At 52.5% G+C, this 26,352-nt stretch overlaps 1 protein-coding gene across 1 annotated transcript; it reads left to right on the forward strand.

The window, feature by feature from the left end:
* NCAN (neurocan) lies at positions 1-25,541 on the forward strand. The gene is made up of 15 exons (XM_045195571.3): positions 1-67; positions 4,232-4,311; positions 5,213-5,626; positions 7,212-7,386; positions 7,481-7,608; positions 8,074-8,367; positions 9,265-9,864; positions 10,050-11,486; positions 15,407-15,523; positions 16,600-16,713; positions 18,026-18,184; positions 19,556-19,638; positions 21,944-22,088; positions 23,049-23,231; positions 23,477-25,541. The coding sequence occupies exons 2-15, from the start codon at positions 4,239-4,241 to the stop codon at positions 23,620-23,622; spliced, it is 4,068 nt and encodes a 1,355-aa protein (XP_045051506.2). The 5' UTR covers positions 1-67; positions 4,232-4,238; the 3' UTR covers positions 23,623-25,541.
* The last annotated feature ends 811 nt before the right edge of the window (positions 25,542-26,352 follow it).

Genomic DNA, 26,352 nt, shown 5'->3' on the forward strand with positions numbered 1-26,352 from the left:
CGAGAGCCAAGCTGAGCGTCCTTTGTGCCGGGTAACCGCCCAGGGATGCGTCCGAGCTAGAAGACAGGTGGGGGTCCGTCGCAGGAAAGGGGCTGCTTGAGGGAGGGTCCTCGGGGTTAGAGAAATAGCCTGGGATTGGGGAGGGAGCCTGTGATCAGAAAGACGTCCCCAGAATGGGGAGGAGGCTACGGGGTGAGGGGGACCCCCGGGTTGGGGAGAGAACGCAAACTGGGAGGGCACTTGGAAATGTCAGAGGCACTTGGATTTGGGGGTAAGGTTGTCGTGGGAATGCGGAGCCTACCCCATGGTGGCGAGGGGGCCTGATTAGGGATGGGTCTCAGAATTGGGGAGGGGGCACTGGGAACCAAGGCCGGGGGGTGGGGAGCACCCCTAGTTTAGAGAGAAGAGGGGGATACCCAGATGCTGTGTGGGGACTCTGTGACAGGGCACCCCAGTGTCTGAGTGAGACACCCCAGGATTTTAAGTGGGGATTCCCAATTTGCAGATGAATAGAAGATGCCAGGCTGGCCTGCAGCAGGAGGGGTTCCCCATATCAGCCCTATGGAAAGGGGTTTGCACTGAGAGTGAGGAGTCACAGGGAAGGGGTACCCTGTGGTCTCCGGGTTCTTTCCGCACATGTGCTATTACCACATCCTGACTCAGGGAGAAGGCTCTGGGGGCTCCTTCCCAAGGTGGTCCCTGTTGTTCCCTCAGGCCTGCAGTCAGGGTCCCTTCCCTTCTCCCATGGAACACACTGGGTCTCCCAGGTGAATAGTGGGTCAGAGCCCCCTGAGCACAAGTTATGGATCCCCAGGACCTGTGAGGGGCACTAGTCCAAACAGGGGGGCCACCACAAGCACCTCCATATCCGACAGTGTCCTCACAGTGAGACACAGGCCCTTGCCTCACCCCTTCAGTTCCATCTGTCCATATGGTTGCATGTAGGAGTCCTGGTTTGATTTGGAGGCACAGGCACTGGCAAGTAGGGGGCTGGGACCCCAGACCCAGCCTGTACGGCAGCGACCCCCATCCCTGTGCATGGGGCTTTGTTCCTCTCAGCAGCATTAATGGGAGACAGCCAGGCTGAGGAGAGGGTTGGCCCTGGGCCCCAGCGGGGGACTTGGGGGAAGGGCAGGGAGGGTAGACAGTGAGAACTCAGAACCCAGCAGCCTTCCCTGGCTTCTGGGCATTCCCAAATGGAAGATGACCCTCCGGAAGGTGGAAGCTTTGTGTGTGTGTCTACCCCATGCTTGGAGAGGGTATGTACCCATGGAGAGGGGGTGGTCTGGGGTCCTCTGTGAGTCTAATGTGACAGAGATGTGTCTTTGTCAGGAAACTTATGCCAGGAGCCATGTCACCAGGTGGCAAAATGATGTGTGCCCATCAGTCACCAAGGCCACATTTACCCAGCCCAGTCTGTGCCAGGGGCTGCTATGCCCATGTGCGTGTGAGGAACTGTGTCTGATGGTGTGGCCTCATCGAGGGGTTTATGTGAGGAGCCTGAGAATGTGGGTGTGTGTCTTTGTGCAGAAGACGTGCTGTCTGCCTTGTAAGTGCCCATATTGTCTCTCTTTGTTAGTGTCATTGTGAATCTTTACATGTGTGTCTTTCTCTCTCTGTCCTGGGCTCTTGTCTGGGGTGTGTGGCTGCGTGTGATGTCCCATGTGTACAGCAAGGGTCCTCTCCATGTGACTGGCAGTGTGGACCCGGAGTGTGAGGGTTTGAGATGTAGTCTGTATGCAGAGTTTGACACTAAAAGGGAGACATTGGCAAGGGGTTCAGGTCCCAAAGGGGCAGCCCGGGATGATTTACTTAGCAGGCTTCCTCTCTCCTCCGAGGAGCTCCACGATTGCGCCTATGCACTCACACACCCCCTGACTCCTTGCTGAAGGGCACTCAGACTCACACCTCCAGAGACCACATGGGCCCCCTATGCTCCACCAGGTGCACAGAGTTGCTGGGGACCTGGACGCAAGTCCATACACCACAGGGCACAACCTCATTGATATCCTCACCCGGACTCAGCACCCTGATGCACACCCAGGTACAAACACACAAAAATGCCCATTGGTGCACTGGCTGGTATGGCTCACTGGATTCAGTGCTGGCCTGCAAACCCAGAGGTCACCAGTTTGGTTCCTGATTGGGGCAAAACCATAGATGTATCTCTCTCACATCAATGTTTCTCTCTTCTCTCTCTCTCTCCCTCCCTTCCTTTCTCTCTAAAAATAAATAAATAAAATCTTTTAAAAAATGCCTGTTGGCAAACTTTCCCTCACTCAGTGCCCACTGAGACAGGATTTAGGTGTGAGGAGGTGGACACACACCACACACCTCCTCCTGTCTCCCTGCCCCTCCCCCACCCCCTGCAGACCCCTACTTGCATATGCATGAGGCTCATGTATTATTCATGAGGGGACTAGCCCCAGACAGCTCTGTAAATGTTCACCTCTGAAGGCCCTGATGAGGGGATATTTTAAGAGAAGGGGTAGGGATGTGTGAGGTGCAAGTAGAGGGAACTGAGTGTGTGTGGGAGAGCGTGTGTGCATGGAGGGTGTACCTAAAACTGTATTTCACTGCATTGGGCCACCTCTGTGTATTTGAGTATGTACATGAGGCTTTGCACAAAGAGCTGTTTTTTAATTTAACATCTAGGACTTTACCTGTCTTAGCTCATTCTATCCTCACAGTAACTCTATGAGGGACATGCTGGTTGATCCCCATTTTACAGGAGGGGAAACTGTCTAGGTCATGTAACATGTAGGGAACAGAAGGCAAGCCCTGCCTTCTGGATACAGTCTGAGCTCTTAATGATAGTGTATATGTGTGAGAGAGAATTCTCGGAACTTGCCCCTTCCTAAGACCCTCCTGGGGTAGGCGCAGCCCAGAGTCCTGCCCCATCCTCCAGTACCCAGCCAGCCAGTCCCAGTGCCTGGCCTCTACACTGCTGTGCAGCCCTAAGCAAACCGCTAGCCCTCTCTGGGCCCCACCACAAGGAGAAGACCAAGTGGGCACAGCTGCTGCATTGCTGCCTGAGTTCAGCACCACGGACAGGTCCCAGGTCGGCCTCTCAGCTGGGGCCTCTGCGAGTTGGGAAAGGCCCCCTAGAGGGGGCCAGCTGTCCCCCATAAAGCCCTATTCTGGACTCCACTCACACTTCCTTCTCAGGCTTATTCTTTTCAAGGGGAGATGTGCAAGGGCTGAGTTTATAGGTGATGTTCTAACTTCCCATCTGCTGGCACCTCCTGAGCTCTGGGGAGTCCTGAGTCCATCCAGAGGGGCCCCCTCCCCAGGGTTTTTAGTCTCTGGAAGAGTGCGAGGTCAGGGAGGTCACTGCTGTGTCCCAGCACTTGGAATAGGCCTTGCTTACAGTTCACACTCAGTTGTCCACTTTATGCCCATGGGCCACAACCTCTGTAGAAGGCTAGACCCACAGCTGGAGTCTCTGTGGACCTAGGAGGTATCTCTTCACCAGACAGTGGGAAGTTAGGGGGAGGGGATGGTGGGAAGGGGCAAGGCCCCTTCCTCCTGCTGGGACTTGGCAGCACCTCAAAAATCCCAGAAACCAAGAATAGAATCTTGGCGACAACCAAATTCTGGAACTGAAGCAGAGAATCGTGTCATTCAGCAAACCCAGATTAAAGGCTGGCTTGGAGACCAACCTGCTCCCAGGACTGGGACCCTAGGCAGGCTGGGCCTGGCAGCTGCTCTTAGGAGCACCCCCACACATGTCTGATGGGGAGGCCAACTTGAAAAATAAGATTTTGATCTTGCCTTTGTTAAACTCAATGATAATAACAGCTGAAATTTATTCCTCTGTGCCAGGCAGTTCTAAGCAATTTATATGTACTGACTGTATTGACTCATCTATTCCTTTCAACTACCTGATGTTATCCCCTTCTGACCTACGAAGAAACTGGGGCACAGAAATGCTAAGCTCCGCCCAAGGTCACAAGGCAAGGACCAGACACAGTGAGAGCCCCAGGTTCTGATTCACTCTAGCACCCATATTTCTGACCATGAGACATCACTTCTAGGATTCTGAAGTCAGCTGCTTCTGGGTTTGGATCCTGGCTCTGCCCTTGCTTGCTGCCTGTGTGACCTTGACTGACACACTGGCCTGTCTGAGCCCCAGTTTCCAGATCTGTAGAAGGGACACTTGGTTTTCTCATGCCAACTGTCTGGGAGGTTTGTGCTCACCCCTCCTCCCTCCCTCTTCTTCTTCATCCAGGTCCAGGATGGGGGCCGTGTCTGTCTGGGCCTCAGGCCTCCTGGTGCTCCAGATGCTGCTCTTGGTGGCTGGGGAACAGGGTGAGCTGGCCTATGCAGTGGGAGAGGTTGCGGTCTGAGGGATGGACAAGATGGGGCAGTTTTTTAGCTCAAGAGCCTTCTGCTGGTTCCCTGGCTTGGTGTGGGGAATAAAACAAGAATAGATGAAAAAGGTCTTTGAACAGTCAAAAGCGAACAAGACACCTGAGAGGTTATTTTTAGTCAATGCCAGCAAAGGCTGAAGGTGTCTGCCTTTCACTGTTTTGCTATGATAAGCTGGAGAGAGAGAGAGAGAGAAGAAAAGAATGGGAAGGAAAGGAGGGAGAAAGAGAAAGAGAATGGGGAGGGGGGGAGAAGGAGGAAGGAAAGGGAATAGTGTGCACATTGATTAGTGATGCCTGTCTTGACCAGGGCAATGGAAATAAAAGTCTGTATGTATGCATCTCCTGGCATTTCCCCAGTGGTAGTCAAAAGCCCAGGCTTTAGGAATGCCTCCCACCCAAAAGAGGATGATGACATGAAGCTACCTCTGCAGATGGTTATGAAAATCTGACGGGCCGCTTGCTATCTATAAAGTGCCTGTTATATAGAAGGTACTCTACAAACACCATTTCCCTCCCAATGGCTACCTCTCCCTTAACTTCTGGGGAAACTGTGCCTCAGAGAATGACAGTGACTTTCCCATGGCCACACAGTGAGTCAGTGACAGAGTCACGGGCCTCTTGGATCTGGACTTTGCATGGAGGCAGAACTACCAAGGGATTTGACTCCATTCCTCTTGTGCTCACAGACTGGGGTGCAGATCACAGATCTGCGCCCTGCATCATGATGTTGTACAGGCAACCTAATCTCTCTGGCCTTGGTCTCCCCTATAAAGTAAAGGAAATAGTCTCTGCTGGTCTTTGCCTCTGAGTCAGGTCTCTCTTCACCTTCCCTGTTCCAGGCACACAGGATGCCACCGCTGTTGCCACCACTGCTGCTGAGAAGGGGCTCCACATGCAGAAGGTGGGGTCCGGTTCTGTGCGAGCTGCACTGGCAGAACTGGTGGCCCTGCCCTGTCTCTTCACCCTGAGGCCACGGCCAGGGGCAGCTGGAGAAGCCCCTCGGATCAAGTGGACCAAGGTGCGCACCGCGTCAGGCCAGTGGCAGGACTTGCCCATCCTGGTGGCCAAGAACAACGTGGTTCGAGTGGCCAAGGGCTGGCAGGGACGTGTGTCTCTGCCTGCCTACCCCCGGCACCGGGCCAACGGCACACTGCTACTGGGGCCACTGAGGGCCAGCGACTCCGGGCTCTACCGCTGCCAGGTGGTGAGGGGCATCGAGGATGAGCAGGACCTGGTGTCCCTGGAGGTGACGGGTCAGTTGAGGGCAGGGGTGGAACCAAGGCTGGGAGGGGGAGGGGCTGAACCTGAAGCCCACCCAGTGAATATGAGTGATTTTCCATATTTCTGATAAAGTCACAAAGCCAGTCTCCACAGGTACTACCGCGTCTTTAATAGCTCTCTCTCTTTTACTTAAGAGTGAGCAGCCTCTGGCTCGGCCTCTTGTGGACCACAGGATTCCATAGGATTTCACAGTCATGTTTTAAGTCCATTTCATGGTTACCTATTTTCACAGAAGGGAAAAGATATTGGCTTTCGGTTTGAAACAGGAATATACATTTCCTTTTAAAGTAAATTTTTAGAGGAAGTTTCTTTTTAAAAAGTTGATTGAAATATATAATAACAGTCCTCAAATACTGTTTGACCAATTCCTGTATTAAACTCTTGCTGTTGAAATATCCAGTGTAGTTTTTGTTTTCCTAACTTATCAAGGTGAACAAGGCAAAAAAATTATTATTATTATTATTAAACCAAAGCCCTAGAACAGAGCATGGCACAGTAGATGCCCAAAAGATATTTGAGAAATGACTCAATGAATGGATTGTGTGTGGAAAACCTCCTGTAGACTCCTGCCAGGAAGTCAGTATCGCTTAACCTCTGTTGGCCAAGGGCAAGTCCCTGGACCCTTGTCCTAGGGCAGTCTTCCCCTCCCAACAGTGTCTCACTGTATATTTTATGGGGTTAGCCAGCCATCGCCTTTCCAAGGCCTCACTTCTCGAAACCAATAAACCTTGAAGAAAGTTGGTAAGTGATGCAGGAAAGAATTTCTACATCTGGGTTTGTTCAATTCATTCATTCTGGCAAATATTAATTGAGTACCTACCACACGCCAGCCTAGGGCTAAGGACACTGTTATGACTATCGACTTTTGGGGGCTCTCAGTTTGATAAGATGGAGCAAAAAGTTTCATTCTTTTGCCTTGCTCAGCCATTTTTTCATCCCTAAGTTGGAATTTGACTCACAGTATGCCCGTTGAATGATGGGCTTACATACAAGTCACCTTCTCCAAGAAGCCTTCTGTGATTCCATTCCTAAGTTGGGCCATTTGATCTCCCATTGCTGCCAGTGCTTCTCCTACTGATGCATGTACTTAATTCCTAAATGGCAGAATCTCTCTGGCTCTTCTGCATGTCTCCTCTCACCTCCAGGGCCTAAGCCTGGGCATGAAGAATGCTATTTTTGGAGTCAGATCTTCCTGGATATGAATTCTGGCTCTGCCTTAATCTGGCTCTGTGGCCCTGGCCATGTCCCTGAACCTCTCTGAGCCTTAATTTCAACAAGATAATGCTTATAAATGCTTTTTATGTAGTAAATACTTAACAAATTCTAGCCCTTTAGGGCCACTCTTACCAGTGTCCTCATCTGTAAAATGGGGGCGTGTCAGTCTCACTCCCCACCGCTGCCCTAGCGCCACATCTGGTGCTGAGCGAAGACAGGCCACCCAGGGCAGTGTAGGGCAGCAGCTCTGTTGTTCCAGACTGAGGGGCACTCTGCAGAGGGAGGTCTGTCCTTGAAGATTCCAGAATAAATCGGCCCTCTCTCCTGGATGTTCCTCTACAGGTGTTGTGTTCCACTACCGGGCAGCCCAGGACCGCTATGCGCTGACCTTCGTCCAGGCCCAAGAGGCCTGTCGTCTCAGCTCAGCCACCATTGCAGCCCCACGGCACCTGCAGGCTGCTTTTGAGGATGGCTTTGACAACTGTGACGCTGGGTGGCTCTCTGATCGCACTGTTCGGTGAGGGGGTACACAGGGTGGGGAGATGGAGAGCTAGCCCCTGGGGAAAGATGGTTCTTGGGGGCCCCAGGAGCACACATCCTTGTCTTGTCAGGTATCCTATCACCCAGTCCCGTCCTGGTTGCTATGGCGACCGTAGCAGCCTTCCAGGGGTGAGGAGCTATGGGAGGCGCGACCCACGGGAACTCTACGATGTGTATTGCTTTGCCCGTGAGCTGGGGGGTAAGTCTGGGGCTGGCAGGACCCTCCCCTTCTCTGAACCCTATCACCTCCCCCAATCCCCATCCCTCTTAAGTCTCATCCTTCTTTAAACTTGCAGCCAAGACTTTGGCCTACTCCTTACCTGAGCTCTTCTTCCCTCCCCGAGCCCCTCTCCTTCTCTGTGCCCCTTCTCTCTGTCTGCATCCCTTCCCTCTCTCTACGCCTCTTCCCTCTCTGAGACCTTGTCCTCTTCTCTGAGCCTCTACCCCTCCCGGCCTCCTTCTTTCCTATTCTTTCCTATCTCATCCCGGTCTGGAGCCCTTCCTTTTCTCTAAAGCCTGAGGGATCTCATTTGTAAAAAGAAGCTACAGCAGCCTCTTCTTTCACGCCCGAGCTATTTGGAGTGGGCTCCACTTCCCGGGCTCTGTGGTAGGGTCCCCTAGACACCCCTGATCTCCTCTCATGCCTTCCCACGCCTTCCCACAGGTGAGGTCTTCTACGTGGGCCCCGCCCGCCGCCTGACCCTGGCCGGCGCTCGTGCCCAGTGCCGCCGCCAGGGTGCCGCGCTGGCCTCGGTGGGGCAGCTGCACCTGGCCTGGCACGAGGGCCTGGACCAGTGTGACCCGGGCTGGCTGGCAGATGGCAGCGTGCGCTACCCGATCCAGATGCCGCGCCGGCGCTGTGGAGGTCCGACCCCCGGCGTACGCACGGTCTACCGCTTCGCTAACCGCACCGGCTTCCCTGCACCTGGAGAGCGCTTCGACGCCTACTGCTTCCGTGGTGCGTGGGAGACCACGCCCGGGGGAGTGTGTCCCTGTTGGTCACGCTCCTGAGGGTGCGTCCCTGGTGGCCTCGCCCTAGGGCCCGCACTTCAGTAAAGGCCATCCACCACACCAGGAACTTTGCTTTCTGGTGGAGGCAGACTCTGGGCAGGGGAGAGACAAGTGGAAACTACTCCGCCATAAGCCACCCGTGGGTGAAGGCCACGCCCCTGAGACAGGCTTTTCCCTGGAGTCCCATGCCAGGGGGAGGAAGGAGCCTCAAGCTCTGGCTGGAAGTCTTGTTTAGGGGGTGGGCTATAAAGCCTGAGGTTCCTGAAAGACAAATCCCTGTATGGAGCATACTGTATCTGGAGCCATGCTCACAAGCACCCCTTGAGGAAGTGATGCCTCAACTGGGCCAAGACATATTCCCAGGGATGAGACCAGGGATGACCTTTGCACTTGGGGTGGAGCCACAATCTCGGAAGCTGCTAACCTCACCTCAGAGGAGTTCAGTCTTCTGTCTATGTAAGGGGGATATCCCGTTTAAGAAGGCCAAGGCCATTAGGCACTTTCTCCCTTGCTGGGAAAGAGCCAAGGCCCAGGTCTGACATGTCCCTGAGAGTTGACCACTGCCTGAGCTTCACCCATGAGCCAAGTTGTCTCTTGACTCCTTACTGTGTCCAGTTGATTTTGAACTTGACAGTGGGTGAAGCCTAAACAGTGGGGATGATAACTTTGCATCATCCTCTCTCAGTCTGGGGGATTTCAGAAACCACCCAGAGAGAGAGAGAGAGGGTCACAGAGAGACAGAGATACAAAAGTCTGTGCTGCAGTATGCTGGAATGTGGGTAGACTTCAGGCAGAACTTCCCAGCCCTTAAGCCTAACACAACCTCTTCTGCTTTCTCCCACAGCTCATTACCCTTCTCCAGAACACGGAGACCCAGAGACCCCCTCATCTGGGGATGAGGGAGAGATTCTATCTGCAGAAGGACCCCCAGCCCGAGAACTGGAGCCTAGCCTGGAGGAAGGGGAGGTGGTCACCCCTGACTTCCAGGAGCCTCTGGTGTCCAGTGGGGAGGAAGAGCTTCTGATTTTGGCAGAGAAGCAGGAGTCTCGAGAGACCCCCAGCCCGGCCCTTGGGGTTCCCACAGTAGCCTCAAGACCTTCCCTGGAGGCTGAGAAGGTGTGGCTGAGCACTGTGGCTCCCTACTCCAGCAGCCTGGAGGCCAGCACTTCGGCTGGCACACACAGGGAGGCGACTCCAGCTGGCCCCACGCCCAAAAGGAGGGGACGCTTTAAAGGGTTGAACGGGAGACACTTCCAGCAGCAGGAATCCCAGCAAGGGCTGGAGGGGAGGCTTGAGGTCAATGCCCAGCCCCCCACCACCCCCGAGGCTGCTGGGAATCATGTGGAGCCTCCCCTGACCACTGCAGCCACAGACTCTTTAGGGACTGGCAGGAGCCAAAGTCCCTGGGCTGTGCTGTCCAATGAGGTGGATGTGCCTGGAGCTGGTGAGTGGGGTCCAAGGAGGAGGTGGGACCTGAGTGGGTGTCTGAGGGGGACAGGGGGAGGAGGCTCTTGAGTCCCTGCTGGGTCCCCTGGCATCAGAAGCTCTCTCTTCCCCAGGCCTAAACCAAGGAGATACTTGATGAAAGGAGCTGCTGAAAGATAATTACTGTTGTTGATATTGTTGCAGGTTCCCCTGGTGGCAGGAGCTCCACAGAGCCCTGGCTGTGGCCCCCAACAGTGGCCCCACCCAGCATCCCAGGCCCCAGCAGAGCCCTTGGCTTCAAGCTGGAGGAAGCCAAGGGCCCCAGTATGAGGCTGGCCACCCCCAAACTGCCCTGGTCCCACTCAGAGGCCACTGCCCAGCCTCTTAGGCCCTCAGAGGATCCCAGCACTGCCCCCTGGGAGGTCACTTCCCTAGACCTCCCTGTCATGGCCATGCTTCGTGCCCCTAAAGTGTGGCTCCTACCACACCCTACACCCCTCCCCACCCAGGCCAGTGGGGTCAAGGGTCACAGTGAGGCCATGGCCACTGCCACACCCTCCCCAGCCTCAGAGACCCAGGTCAGTCCCCAGGACCCCATCCATCCAGAAATGTATTCCTTGCCCACCTCCTTGGGCCTGACAGGACAAGGTAGAGAGGCCATGTTCCTGACATTTGGTGACCATGAAGCAGGAAGTCCCACGGCCCCCTCACAGGTAGCCATGGATACACAAGCTGGAACCAGTCCTAACTCTCCCAGGGCAGACTTTGGAGAAACTGGGGAGACCAGCCCCACTGGACTAGGCAAAACTGAGCACCCCAGATCCAGCCCACAAGCTTCTGTGGATGGGAAAGTGGCAGCAGATTTCACCCCCATGGAGATGGCTACTGAGCCCCTGGGAGGAAGAGGCATCTCAGGATCTGAGTCTGAGGTCTTCAGCACAGCACAGAGCCCCACTTCTGGCTCACAGGCCACCATGGAGGAGGCACAGGGCATGTGGCCCTCACTGCACAGCGAACAGCTGGACCCCCTCCCCACCTCTGCACCATTGAAGGGCCCCGGAGTCTCTCTGAATTTGGAGCCTTGGGCTGCTACCGATGGAGGAGATACAGTGGGTCCTGTGGATTCCACAGCCACGGTGGACCCCGGTGATACTGATGGGATTTGGAAACCTGGACCCCGTGTGGCTGAAGGAGATGAAAGCCCCACCATGAGCCCTCAGGTGGCTGTGGATAAAAACGTGGTGACGTCCCTCATGTCCCTGGACCAGAGGGACAAGGGTGAGGTTCTGGTCATGTCCACAGTGGACTCCTCCAGCTCCCAACCCCACCCAGAGCCAGAGGGCCAGAGGGTGACCTGGGGAACACTGGGAGCTTCAGCCCTTCCACATGAGGGCAGTCTCCCTGGGAAGCCTGCTCTCGCTCCTTGGACATCTACAGCTGCCAGCATGAACAAGCCTGTGTCAGAGTCCTTGGGGGAGCCTACAGTGCTGTTCGACTCCCCCAGCACCCTGCCGCCTGTCCCTTGGGTCCTGGACAAGTTTGAGCTGGAGGTCCTTGCAGGGAGTGCCAGTGTGGAGGAGGAAGCAAGTGGAGAGGAGCCAGCCCTGCAAGGGACCTCTGCAAATGGGAGTGCAGAGCAAAGTGAGTTCAAAGCTGGTGGCCTCATCCAGCCCACTGTGGTGAGGGCTCTGGGACCAGGGGCCAGGGGAGCCCAGAGTAAGGAAGAAGGGTTGTCCCCGGGGGCCTGCGAAGGTTTCTAGCAGGGGATGCTGTGGGAAGTGGAAACTTATTAGGTGCTTTGAATTGCAGAAAGGGTGTTCCCTGGCAGAGGCACCAGCCTGGCCAAAGGCAGGAGATCAAGTTGATGTGTTTTTGAGGCACAGCGAGCGATGGGGGAATGATGAGGCATCAAGTGGAGTTTGATTTTGGTTCAGTTAAGAACTCATGTTTATGGACACAGGGAGTCAGGCAGTGCTGTGCAATGCTGTGGGGCTGGCCTTCAGGGTGCCCCAGTCTGGGGAAGACAGAGCCAGACACAGACACCCCCTGGGGGGAGCTAGATGGCGGAAACATGGCCAGGAGAGTGAGAATTGCAGCTGGAACTCAGTGGTGTGGTTTGTGAGGGACTTCGAGTCACAGGAAAAGTGGGTGCTGGGAGGGGGTGGGAGTGGGGGGCCATCACTCCCATTTTATAGACAGCAAACTGAAGCTCAGGGAGCACTGTCACTACCAGCTAGTCAGCGGCCGAACTTCAGGGGAGCCCAAGCCTGTGTAAGCCTTAGCTGCTCTGTGCCCAGCAGAATCCAAAGGAGGCCACCACCCTGTTCTCCTGGAGCCAGGTCTGCCCGCAGCTCACCTGCAAATTCTGGCCCTTTTTTTAGATATTGCACATGGAGCTGTTTTTATGGTCAAGTGAGCTTTAAAAAAAAGTCAGCAGCTAATTAAAAGGCATTTTTTTTCTGAGTTGCAAAACACTCTTATTAACACAATTGATATTACACTTGCTCTCTTTTTTGAAGGCAAAGTGTGCATGATAGAAATTGCAGGTGCATGGTTTCGTCACCCATCCTGTCACCCCTGGGCTGTGGCTCAGGCTAAATTTTCTTTTTTTAGATGCTCAGGAGGCAAGTGAACCCCGGACATGGGCGCCTGAATTGATAAAGGCTGATGCTTATATGGGCTGTTGGTGACTGCCCATATACTTGGCTTGTTCAAGCACTTGACTGGCATCATCTTGGTTAATTCTTATCATGACCTTGTGGAACAAGTTCTAGTGTGATCCTCACGTTAGGATGGGGAGACTGAGGCATAGGGACAAGTCAAGTGACTTGTGCAGAGTCAGGCAGCTGGGACTGTCAAAGATAAAGTTTGAATCCAGGCCAACTAACAACATCATCTGTCTCACCCACTAGACTGAATAACGCTTATTTTGCATAAAAACAAACACACAAAAAAACTCCTGAGGTCTTGGGAGGGGTGGGCTTGCCCTGCAGGGAGCAGAGAAGAGACTAGCTGTTGGGGATGGGAATGGTGAGAAGGCTCAATGCCAAAGGGGTTAGAGCAGGGGGATTAGCGAGGTGGGAGGGAGACCACGCAGAGGGTATGAAGGAAAGTGCGTTTGGAAGAGCCCCCAGGGCTATGGCTGAGTTTGGCTTGGTCTTTGCTGGAGTCTTGGTTCCAGACTGAAGCCCAGCAGCCAGGTTGGAAGGAGACAGGCAGCACTGGGGGTGGGGTGGGGAGAGACTCGAGTGTCTACCCACCCAATGCTTGCTGCAGAAATGCTAATGAAGCCAAAAATAAACGCAGCACCAGCAAGCGACTGAGTCACCGCCAGTCCGTGGGCAGCTGTCGGCAGCTCGGGGCACCTGGTGGGACTCACGTATTCCTGCGCCCAGCAGCCCCACACATGTGCACACATGTGCTGGGGCGGCACTAAGGACAGACACAACCACAGGTACCTCTGGCAATTCATGGGGACACATGCCACCACCCCAGGGACAGGCCTCTGTCCCCACAGGAAGGCTAACAGCCACCTTCATTCAGTTAGCAAGCAATTACTGAGTGTCAGCTATGTTCCAGGCCCCATGTTGAGACCAAGTCTCTTGTCCTCTGAGGGCTGACGTTCTAGAGCAGCACTCTAGAGTTTTCCTAATAATGGAAACGTCCTGGAGCTATGCTGTCTAATATAGTAGCAACCCGCCACACGGGGCTACTGAAGGCTTGCAAGTGGCTAGTGAACCTGAGGAACTACATTTGTACTTTTATTCATTTTAAATTATTTTAGACTTAAATAGCTATATTTGGCTGCCGTGTGGAACAGCACCACTCTGGGGCGGGCGGGGGGCGGGGGGCACAAACACATAGCAGCGACCCTAACAAATAACTAAATGCTATTGGAGGTTAGAAAGCGATGTGAGCAAAGGGACAAGTGAAGCAAGGGGTGGGGAATGCCAGTGGGTAGTTTCTGGTTCTGGAAGGGGGATCAGAAAGGCCTCTCTAACCAGATGAAATTTGAGCAAGCCTGAAGGAGGCGAGGAAGGAGCCATGAAGAGTTCTGGGGGAAGAGTGTTCCAGGAAGAGGGAACAGTCTGTGCAAAGGCCCTGAGGCAGAACCCTGCCTGGCATGTAGGAAGAGCAAGGTCAGTATGGTTGGAGCAGGGTGAGCAAGGGAGAAAGTAAGAGTGGGGCAGGGAGATGTTGGCCAGATCGTACAAGGCCCTGTGGGCTGCAGTGAGGACTTTGCCTGTTCTCTGAGGGCAATGGGGAGCCATGGAGGGATCTGGGCAGAGGAGGGACATGACCTGACTCAGGTTTACATAGACTCCCTTTGACAGCTGTGGGGAGAACAGCCAGTGGAGGGTGAGGGCAGAGGCCAGGAGATATAGGAATTGATGATAACCTGTTACCACCTCAGTTTCTTCTGAGGCTCTAGACAAGCCCAAAACAGAAACAAATTCTAGGTTATAAAGGCTGGAAAGAGGGCCTTAAACTCTGCTATCAGAACCCTGGAGGCCAGTCTTGGCTCTTGTATTGTCCCGCTGTGTGGCATTGAGTCAGGCCCTTCCCTTTCCTGGGCCTCAGTTTAGTGTCTGTGCAGTAGAAGGGTAGGATGCAGCCCTGACAAGGGAAGGGTGTCAGCTGGGATAGGAAGGGGCTCTTGATCAGCCTCTCCCAGGTTCCTGGATGGACACCATCCACCAAGGCATCTGGGCCCCCAAGATGAGGAGAGGAGATCCTCATGCCTTCAGGGAAACCCAGCTGGTGGGAGAAATGGTTGGGGAATGGGGCAGGGACCCACATTCCTAAATGCACCCTGGGTACCTGGTGCCTGCTAAGCATCTCTGAGACCCTTCAAGAGGCCCTAGGCTAATATATGGAGAGCCACGTGCGGCATTATGGTCAGGGCTGGGAGAGAGAGGTGAACTGCTCTCATTTCCATTTTGTAGATGGGGCAACTGAAATTCAGAGAAGTGATTTGCCTCGGGTCCCCTAGGGAGGGGCAGAGCCAGGACTGAACTAACTTCTTGGGCTCCAGAGCCCATCGTTTTAACTGCTGTAATCCACCACCTCCCCACAATGTAACTACTGGAATTGCATCAAAGACGTTGAGCCCAAATGAAGGAGGTGATGGTTCCCAGTCTTCTTAGTGCTGTTCATACCCCACCATTGGGAACCTTATGTCCGCTTCTGTGTTCCAAATTGTGAGAAATACAATAACCAGCAGGGCATGTCCAGGAGACAGGGACAAGTCAGGGAGGGCACTTAAATGCAAGTTCTAGAAGGTGATTTCCTAAGGGAAGCTTTGGGAAAACCATTCCAGTTCAGTCAGAGAAGGACTTTGTCACAGGCAGGTCAGTGCACAGGTGGTTTGGGGAAGATTCTGGAAGGAGTAAACTTGTCACGGGCACGTGGGAGGAGGTCAGTGAATACCTACGGGGTAATTACAGTGGGGACTCCACGGAGAGGGACTGAGCCAGAGGGCCTTGGGTGCCTGAGGTCTGGATTCTAGGAGGCAGACCTGGTGGCCTGACTGCTCCTGGCACCGCCTGTCCCTCCTGCAGCCCCCTCGGATCCCTGCGAGAACAACCCTTGCCTGCACGGGGGCACCTGTACAGCCAACGGCACCATCTACGGCTGTAGCTGTGACCAGGGCTTTGCTGGGGAGAACTGTGAGATTGGTGAGTGCCCCAGACTCGGGATCTGAGCTTGCACTTGTCCGGCTCAGAACCCTGGGTTTTGTTTACCCCAGCGGCCATCCCCATGAGAACTCAGGGTTCACAAAATGCTGGCCCTAGATGCTCCCTTACCCCCACCCCCCACTCCTTGGATCTGGTAAATCAGCCCAGGACCAGTCAGCTGAGTCTCATCCGGGCGTCCAAGGCTCGGGCGTGCTGCCTCCCAGCACTGCCATGCCTTGTCTTCTCCCAGGCAAGCGGGGGCCCCAGGGGACCCTACCCTCTCCTGGGTGGGCAGGGGTGCTGGTACCACCAGAGTTCGATACTCATGTAGCCCCAAAGTCCAACATGAGAAATATGACAGATTATAAAATTATAACAATCAATAGAAATAATACAATTTCTTGAGCCCTGTGCATCATCTCATCGATTTCACAGCCCTCACAACCATGCTACTAATGATAGAACGATAACAATGAATACAAATGATGTAAACCCTTGAGCTCTTCCATTGACTCTCCACTCACAACCACCCTTGAAAAAGTGCCATTACTATTACCACTGTGCAAAAGAAAAAGGAAACGGAGTCTCAGAGAATGGAAGTGACTTGCCTGGTGTCATACCTGCCTCAAGAACTGTCTACACAAGGGTGGTAGGAGAGGAAGTTCAGCTGGATATCTGTCTCTACAAACAGCTTTGTGACTCTCCGCAAGTCCTCGCAAATGCTCTGCCACCCACTTTCCCTTGGTTCCACATTCCAGAACGACCCTCCAGCTTTGATCTCTGGGTATGTTGACGAGAGTATGATCATCGTTCTGGAATCAGGTGGAATGTTCTGCACACCCTGGCCCTTAGCCAGCCCAGTGGCATCTGCTCTCATTAATGCTGTTATGCTAATTATGTGAGGCTCCACCCCTTTGACCTTCAGCGGCGTGGAGCTGCTCGTGCAGACCACTGCTGCTGCACTCTGGTCCGGATGGACGTCAGGGACGTGACCCCATCTTCTGTCTGGCCTCCTGTGGGGACTAGGAGCCAGGGGGAGGCTGACCTCTCATTCAGCCTCTCCCTCTCCCCTCCAGACATCGACGACTGTGCCTCCAGCCCCTGTGAGAATGGAGGTACCTGCATCGATGAGGTCAACACTTTCATCTGCCTTTGCCTCCCCAGCTATGCGGGCAGCCTCTGTGAAAAAGGTGAGTCTCTGCCAAGACCCCAGAAACGGGAGTGGGGATGGGTGCTGTAGACTCCCACACATCCTACAGGTCTCCATCTCTGGTTCTGTGAGTCTAACAGGAGACAGACTGGTTTGTTTTTTAAAATAAAATTCACATTACATAGAATTAAGCTTTTTAGAGTGCACAAGTCAAAGGGATTCAGTACGTTTACATTGTTTTGCAGCCACCACCTCCAGCAAGTTCCAAGATATTTCCATCACTCCAGAATGAGACCCTGCCCCCATTACTAGTCACTCTTCTTTCCCCATCTGCCCACCCCTGGCAGCCACTGATCTGTTTTCTGTCTCTGGGTTTGCCTGTTCTGGACATTCCTTATAAATGGAGTCACATGTTACATGTCCTTCTGTATGTGGATTTTTTTAAACTCAGCGTATGTTTCTGAGGTTCATCCACACTGCAGCCTGTGTCGGCGCTTCATTCTTTTTTATGGCCAAATGATATTCATGGTATGGATGGACCATGTTTTGTTTATCACTTCATCACTTGATGGGTTATTTGGGTTGCTTTCCTCTTGAGGCTAATATAAATAGTACTGCTATGGACATTCACGTACAAGTTTTTGTTTGAACACCTGTTTTCTATTATTTTCCCCCCATTCTTTTTGGAGTGGAATGGCTGGGTCTTAGGGAACTCTATGTTTAACTTTTTGAGGAGCCACCAGACTGTTATTAGCAGCGGCTACCTGTTTTACACCCCCACCAGCAGTGCACAAGGGCTCCCAGTTTCTCCACATCCTCCCCCGCACTTGTTACTTTCCCTTTCAGAAATGACAGCCATGGCAGTGGGCAGGAGGTGGCATCTCATTGTGGCTTCGATTTGCATTTCCTAATGACTAATCATGACCTTTTCATGTGCTTCTTGGCTGTTTGTCTACCTCTTTGGGAGAAATATCTATTTGAGCCCTTTGCCAGAGGGAAATGTTAGGCCTTTCTGAGACCATTTCCTGAGTTCCCAGGTCCACACTGAGGGTGTGGTCCTGCAGATCAGAGATGGAGACACCACAGGGAGGACAAGAGGGGATGGGTGTAATGATCTTCCCGCAGAACCTCTTCCAGTAACAAAGAAAAGAAGTGAATATGGAAGGGGGAGGTGAAAGGGTGGGGGACAGAGCCTTAAGAGGGGGACAGGCCCAGGGAGAGGGTTGCCCTAGCCCCACAGTGACATTGGATAGGCCCTGTCTCTCTCTGGCGGGCTGGTTGTGCTCATGGCCAGCAGGGCAGGCCTCTCGGGCCAAGGCCAGCGCCCCTCACACTCCCTTTCCACCTCCCAGACACAGAGGGCTGTGACCATGGCTGGCGCAAGTTCCAGGGCCACTGCTACCGGTACTTTGCCCATCGGCGGGCGTGGGAGGATGCCGAGAGGGACTGCCGTCGCCGAGCTGGCCACCTGACCAGCATCCACTCACCTGAGGAACACAGCTTCATTAACAGTAGGGATTTTGGGGTGGGCAGGGGTGGCCCTGCAGTCCTTTTGCCCAGGAAGTCCCCCAGGATCCTGAAGAAACCACCTTTCTGAAGCTGTGTTCATTAGCGCAAACCCGGTCACTTAATAATTTCCAAGTCTGTTTATTCGTTTGTTAATGTATACATTCACTTCACTCATTCATTTGTTAGTTCGTTCATTCATTCATTCATTCATCGTACATTTCCTGAGCACTTGCTCTGTGCCAGGCACCATTCCAGACCCTGGGACACAGCAGTGAGCAGATGCACATGGCCCTGTCCTCAGGGAATACCATTCTTGTGGGGGATGTAGGCAAACAAGTGAATATCTAATTAAATATCTAATTAAACATCCATACTATGATTTAGCTGGCCCTAAGTAGGCCGATGACAAACAAAACAGCCAGGGGAGGGAGGTGCACCTGTGGTGTGTGGGACAAAATGGGGGAGGAGCTGTGCGGAGACCTAGCAAAAGTGTTGCACGAATTAAATCAGGCTTTTATTGATTCATTCATTATCCATCTGTTTATCCATCCATTTATTAACATTTCCCCCATCCCATCCCCTAATGGGTTTTTTTTTTTTTGGCTTTTAAAAGACTTTGTTGGGGAAATGTACATGGGTGAGAACTGTCCTCGGAGGCATCTCAGGACACTGTCCTCCATCTCACTGGGCACTGCAGTCCCCAGAGGCCCCTGCCCAGAAGTGTCTGACCAGTCTCAGCGGGGCCCTCCTCTGTGACTCCTGGAGGGCCCGGCACTGGGGGTGGCCACTACCCCCGCTGCCGCCATCCCCTAATTCTTTCATTTGCTCTTTCCCTGAGTCACTCGTTTCTTTTTCCTCACTACAATCAAACATCCTCCTCCACTTCCTCTGGCCTCGGTAACGGGCTCACTGGGTCTCACTGCTGCCCTGTCCAGAGCCACCTATGGCTCTCCTGTCCCTTACTCTCATTTCTGCAAAGATCTGACGTGTCTTCGCTTATTCCTTACTCTGGCCATTTGTTTAAGCCACAAACTGTGGCAAGGCCAGCTCCTAATAACAACCCTTTCTGTGCCCCACCCCCGCGCCCCAGGTAGAGGGCAGCCAGAGCTCCAGCCTTATGCCCTGGCTGAGGGAGGGCCTGGGGTTCTCCCTCACCACCACCCCTCCTGCCTTTGGCTCCTACCTCACCTCCATCCTTCCACCCCTGTTCTCTTTCCCCTAACTCCCACCTCCATTCCCTTTCCCCTCCAGCCCACCTCCTGGCTGGGGAAGGGCTGGGTCCTCCCTCCCACCCCACACTTACCTGCCACTAGCTGGGGCCCCAGGCTGGGGGAGAGGCAGGTGCCCGGCCCTGAAGACTCCCCACCCTGCAGGTTTTGGGCATGAAAACACATGGATTGGCCTGAACGACAGGATCGTGGAGAGGGATTTCCAGTGGACGGACAACACAGGGCTGGTGAGTGGCCAGAGCCTGGGTCTCCGCTACCAGGCTGCTGACTAGGGCCCCACCTGGAACATAGCGATGCGGGTGAGCTCTGTGGCTCTGCATTCTGGCCTCACTTTACCCTCTTACGCAAGTCGGCCGTCAGAGGTGTGGGGTATCAAAGGAGCTTCAGAGAAGCCCCAGATCACCTGAACTCCCTGCGCTTTAGATGGCCCCTCCACCTAGTGACTGAGGCTAGAATCCCCGGACTGGGGATGACGCCTTCGCTCACACCTCCTGGTCATCCAGCCATGGGCTCTGAGACACTCCCACATCCCTGCGTGCCCTACCTGCCCAGCCTATGATGTCCCTCATTGGGACCCCTGACACAGCCCCCACACGGACACTCACAAACACACAAACACACACGCTTGCTACCTACACTCCTTCCCCTCCACCTGGTGGCCCTGGGGATTTTTAAAAATTATGGGGAAATTCATGCGATATAAAATTAATCATTTTGTTTTTTAAGTTCTGTTTTCTCTTTTTTATTTTTTTAAGATGTTATTTATTTTTAGAGAGAGGGGAAGGGAGGGAGAAAGAGAGGGAGAGAAACATCATTGTGTGGTTGCCTCTCGAGTGTCCCCCACTGGGACCTGGACCCACAACCCAGGCATGTGCCCTGACTGGGACTCAAACCAGCGACCCTTTGGTTCGCAGGTTGGCACTCAATCCGCTGAGCCACACCAGCTAGGGCTAAAATTAATCATTTTGAAGTGTATGATTCAGTGGCAGTTCGTATATTCACAACATCGTGCAACCACCATCTCTGTCTAGTTCCAGAATATTTTCTATGCCCTAAAGGGAAACCCTGCACCTGGAACCTTTTAAAAACCATACATGAGATCAGGGTTCTCCCTGCTTCAAGCCCTGTCGGACTCCCCATGGTTCTCAAGATGAAGACCCACCTCTTCCGTCTGTGCAAAGAATCTGGCAGTTCCTCAAAAAGTTAAACATAGAATTAGCACATGACCCAGCAATTTCACTCCTCGGTGTGTGCCCCCAAGAAGTGAAAGCAGGGACTCAGATGCAGGGGCACGTGTGTTCACAGCAGCACCAGTCATACCGCCAATAAGAGCGACCCAAATGTCCATCAACAGATGAGCACACACACAAAAGGCGGTCCGGCCAAACAGTAAAGACGATGGAAAAGGAGTGAGACACTGACACACACTACAATGTGGGTGCAACACGATGCTCAGTGAACGAAGCCAGACACAAAAAGGACAGGTCCGTATGCTTCCATCGCTATGAGCTGTCCAGAGCAGGCAGATCCGTGGAGACCGACAGCGGACTGTGGTTGTCAGGGGCTGGGGGCAGGGGCGTGGGCAGCGACTGCTCACGGGGACGGGGTTTCTGTTGGTGTGATGAAGACTTCTAACAACAGGCAGTGTCATGGCTGTACGGCTGTGTGGATCTAGTTCATGCCAATGAACTGGATACTTAATAATTATTAAAATGATTGCCCTGGCTGTGTGGCTCAGTGAGTTGGAGCATCATTCCATACACCAAAAAGTTTTGGGTTCAATTCCCTGTCAGGGCACATACCTAGCTTGTGGGGTTCGATCCCCGGTCAGGTTGCGTAGGGGACCCAACGAATCAATGTTTCTCTCTCCCATCAATCTCCCTCTCTCTCCCTTCCTCTCCCTCTAAAATCAATAAAAAACATATCCTCAGATGAGAATTAAAAATTATTAAAATAGTAAATTTTGTTTAAGTATTTTACCACAATTGAAAAAGAATCCATCTCCTCTCCTCTGCCACAAGAGCTGGCCCCTGCCCACCCTCTGACTCCCAGCCCCACCAGGCATCTTCAGCCCCACAGGCCTCGATTCCATTCCTCAGCTAGGACAGGCTCAGTCCTGCCTTTGGGCCTTTGCTCTGGCTGTTCCTCTGCTTGTTCTCTGCCTGCATCATTCTTTTCCTTGAGTCTTCTTCTCTATCGTTGCCTCCTCAGGGAAGCCTTCCTGGTCCTCCAGGCTGAGGTCATCTTTTGTTCAACTATGTAACAGTGAGTGACCCATATTGGGAACTGACGATTAGGGAACAAGACCAGAGGCAGAGGCACAAGGGAGGAGGGCTGTGGAGCCTCCCAGCCAGAGGAAGCCTCACTTGAATAGCACCCTCAGGGCAGACAGAACAGTACCCATTATAGAGATGCAAATGCTGAGTCCCTAAGAGTTTGAGTGCTCTGGTCAGGGGAGCCCCACAGTAGGCCTTGTCAGCCTGGGCCAGGATGCCGGTCCCCTGAGCAACCCCCTGCTCCATATTTCTGCAGCAATATGAGAACTGGCGAGAGAACCAGCCAGACAATTTCTTCGCGGGAGGGGAGGATTGTGTGGTGATGGTGGCGCATGAGAGCGGGCGCTGGAACGACGTGCCCTGCAACTACAACCTCCCCTACGTCTGTAAGAAGGGCACAGGTACGCCGCCACCCTCCCCCTTCCCCTCCTGTGGCTCACATTCACAGGTTCATGTTTTGTTTTGTTTTTTGTAAGAGTCAGCCCCGCCCAGTTTTCACTCTCCAGCACTGTATGAAAGTGCTCTTTTTTTCCTACCCTTGCCACCTCGGTGCATCCTCAAACTTTCTGCTCTTTGTTCTTCTAAGTAGTGAAAAAATAGTGTCTTGATATTATTTTTTAATTGACACTGTTACAGATGTCCCCCATATCCCTCCTTTGGCCCCTCCACCCAGCCCCCACCCTTCCTTGCCCTCACCACGTTGCTGTCTGTGCCCATGAGCTCTGCACACGTGCTCTTTGGCTGATCGCTTCCAGTCCCCGCTCCCCTCTGACAGCTGTCAGTCTGGTCCATGCATCCATGCCTCTGGTCCTATGTTGTTCATCAGTGTATTCGTTCATTAAATCACTGCAATTTGCACACCTTCAAGGGTGAGAATGACCAACTGTTCATATGCTGATAAGCTATTTATATGCATTTATTTTCCTGGGACCTGCCAGTTCATCTTTGCCTAATTTTGTGTCAGCTTGTTGGTCTTACTGATTTGTAAGAATTCTTTATATATTAAGGTAACACACTCATTCTTGTGACCACCTTTCTCTTGTACTTTTGTTCACTCGTTTCCGTTTCTTTGCAAATTCTCACATCCTTACTTCCTTTCATTTGTTCAAATTATTCTTACTCTCATCTCCTTCATTCTCGTCACGCATAAGAATTAAGGGTTGGGAGGTATCCAGGAGGTTCCTGCCTGTAAGGGGCTTCTGGTCTGGGTGGAGGAGACAGATACAGTCACTTCTAGACTTGTGAGTTCACAGCTGGGCAAAGGGCAGGACCTGGACAAGTGTGCCATTCCCAACAAGAGAGGAAACCAGTTCAGCCCCTGTTGTGGCCACTTCCCTAACTGGAGGCTTCTCTGTCCCTAGTGCTGTGTGGTCCCCCTCCAACAGTGGAGAATGCTTCGCTCATTGGTGCCCGCAAGGCCAAATACAACATCCATGCCACTGTACGCTACCAGTGTGACGAAGGATTTGTCCAGCACCACATGTCCATCATCCAGTGCCAGAGCAATGGCAAGTGGGACTGGCCCCAAATCGTCTGTACCAAACGTAAGTGGCTGCCCCTAGATGCCCCAAGTTTCCACCTACTTGTAGTCTCCAATTAAAACATCTTATGACTACATACATGGATCTGAGTAAGTGCCTGCCTGATAATACAGCCTTGCATGTACGTGAGAACCTACCAGCTTGCCTGGTGTTTCCTCCATGTCCCCTCCCCCTGAGGAGGCCCACTGCATCAGGCCACCTGCCTCTCACCATCTTTTGTCACTTTCCTCTCCTCCTCTTCCCTGCAGCCAGAAGGTCCCATCGAATGCGGCGACACCATCACCACCACCAACACCACCACCAGCATCGCCACCATAAATCACACAAGGAGCGTAGAAAACACAAGAAACACCCAGCAGAGGACTGGGAGAAGGAGGAAGGGAATTTCTGCTGAAGAACTAGGCAAAAGAAAGCACAACCCCCTTCCACACCTCCTCTGGAGCCTTCGCCTGGGGAGACAGAGTCCAGAGAGAAACAAGAGGGTCCCGAAGCCCCTGAGCCCCAAATCACACCCCCCATAATCCTTTGTAAAAAGCCCCTCTCTCCTCTTTCTTACATATACAGGTCCTCTTGGCAGGTGCAGCCACGTGTCTGAAAATCCAGTTCCAGTCAGGCTGGGCTCTGGAAGAATCTCCCAGTGGAGGGAAGCACAATCGGCAAAGATCATTCTTTGCTGCCCTGGTTTAGTCTTTTGTTGGCCAGTATAATTGCTAGTTGTTGAAATAAGGCTTTGATAAGGGGTGCGAGAGTGTATGTTTGGATTTGCACTGAGGAATTGCTTTTCGTACCAGAGATGCAGGCTCTGTAAACTGTCAGATGTCCTAAATGCAGCCTTTGGTTAAGGTCACTGTCTTTGGGAGTAGAAAACCACATGGAAGCACACTTGAACTTGAGGACTGCTCTTCTGTTACCTTGGACTTGAACCCAAGTTCAGTCTTTGGTCTTGGTGGATAAACAGCATTGAACTCCTATATACTGAATTTTAGGAATGTTTTTAGAACAGCCTCCTTCCATGCCCTCAGAGTTAGGGGTCAGAATAGTCAGAGAAATATGTGGGCAATAAAGGAAGGTGTATTGCTTATCCTCCCAGGTCTTGTCCCAGTGCTGAGATTTGGTGGTTCTGCATGTGTGGAAAATATCACACACACACACACACACACACACACACACACACAGATGAGAGGATATTTAGGGCTTGACAAGCCCAGATTTCTTCCCCCTCCATCTCTCAGGGAGACAAAAACCTCCTTCCTGGACCAAGGAGGTGCCAAGTTTTCTAGCTCAGTGCCCGTGCCCATCCCTCAAGCAGACCTTGGCAGTGCACTGCCCTGGGTCCCACCCCCACCCCATCCCTGTCTCCATCCATTGCCTGGGAGACTAGAAATGCTTAAAAACTGAAATAGTGACACCTGCCTGCAGTCACGTTATGGAGAGACTCACTGTGCTAAAAACTGAAACATACACGCACATTTTTCTCTCATCATTTTTTAAAAACATTTTAAGTGAAAAAGAACTCACCTGGCCTTCCCCCAACTCTGCAACCTATAAAAGGACTTTCCAAGCTGAAGGCTGGGATCAAGCCCCCCGATCTCTAGGAGGAAAGATCCACAGCTCTTCCTCCATGTTTTTTCGACCCTCCAGTCTGGGTAAATATCTGTGGATTAGTATTAAAAACCACACTGGAGAATGGCCCTCTGCAGGAAAGAAAAATTAACAAATATATGGTCCCTCTAAAGGTTCAGTAGAGAAAGGAATGTAGAGAAAGGACTGAGCCTATATCCCTCCTGGGAAGTCATAATTATAGTTGACAACTTTGGAGTGGGTACCATGCTAAAAACTTACCCACTATCTCCTTGAATCTTCTCAACAGCCCATTGACTTAGGAACCATTATGCTCCCATTTTGGACATGACAAAACTGAGGCTCAGACAAGAGAATGGCACTGGCTTGCAGTCACAGCCAAGACAGAAGTAAGGGTCTAGTCCTGCCTCTGTCTGACTGCAAATGCTGTTCTCTGCTTTGGGGAAGGGATTGGAACATAAGTGTGCTCCCTCCCACACACATAGCCAGATTTAGGAAAAGACTGAGAAGTGCAAACTAGACCCTCATCCTTGACCATGGTCTTTAGTCTTCCCTGCTACAGATATTGTCCACTGTTCCACCATGCTATTATTGTTGAGAAAGCCCAGGGACATAGGTTTGCCTTCTTGTTTTGATAATTCTCGTTGGTTTAAAAATATAACAACACATCTTCAGTTATCCATGTCACAAAAGAATTTTCCTTTGTTGGGGAGTGCTGGGGATGCAACTTTTTTGGGGAGGCTCTTAGTTTATGGTCCCTGCCCTTACCCCCTTGTACACTTGCCCTGCCCCCACTCCACCTCTACGGTGGGAAGGGGTTCTGGTCTTTTCTAAAGTTGGTGGTTTGTCTTTTGGTCTTTTCCTTTGAGATGTGTGTGTGTGTTTGTGTGTGCCACATGTGTGGCATGCATGTGTGTGCGTGTGAACAGCTTTGGGTTCCACTGGTTTTGCTGTGAGCTGCAGTTATCCGTGGGTCTGTGGTATCTGACACTGTGGACATTAATGTACTTCTTGGACTTTTAATAAAATTTTTTAACAGTTCAACATGCCTGTCTTCTCCTGACACTTTCCTTCATTCATTCACTCGGCAGGTACTTACTGAGAAGCTATCATGAGCCGTGTACTTTGCTGGGTGCTGAGGAGATAGTAGTGAGCAGGACAGACATCATCCAATGGAAGTGATCAGGGAAGGCTTCCTAGAGGAGGTGGATGGGATCTAGTTGCGGCCCTGGCTGGTGTAGTTCAGTGGACTGAGCACCGGCTGTGAACCAAATAGTTGCCAGTTTGATTCCTGGTCAGGACACATGCCTGGGTTGCAGGCCAGGTCCCCAGTAGGGGGCGTGGGAGAGGCAACCATACATTGATATTTCTCTCCCTCTTTTTCTCCCTCCCTTCCCCTCTCTAAAATCATTTTTAAAAATAAGATTAACTTGTTAAAAAAGTAACGTAAAGAAGGAGTTGTGTTAACTTGACACAGAGGGAAAGAAAGGAAAAGTTTTGGGAATAGCAAAGGCAAAAATCCTCTTGCAAAAGAGAACATGGC

This window comes from Desmodus rotundus, chromosome 9 (assembly GCF_022682495.2).
Source record: "Desmodus rotundus isolate HL8 chromosome 9, HLdesRot8A.1, whole genome shotgun sequence".
NCBI lineage: Eukaryota > Metazoa > Chordata > Mammalia > Chiroptera > Phyllostomidae > Desmodus > Desmodus rotundus.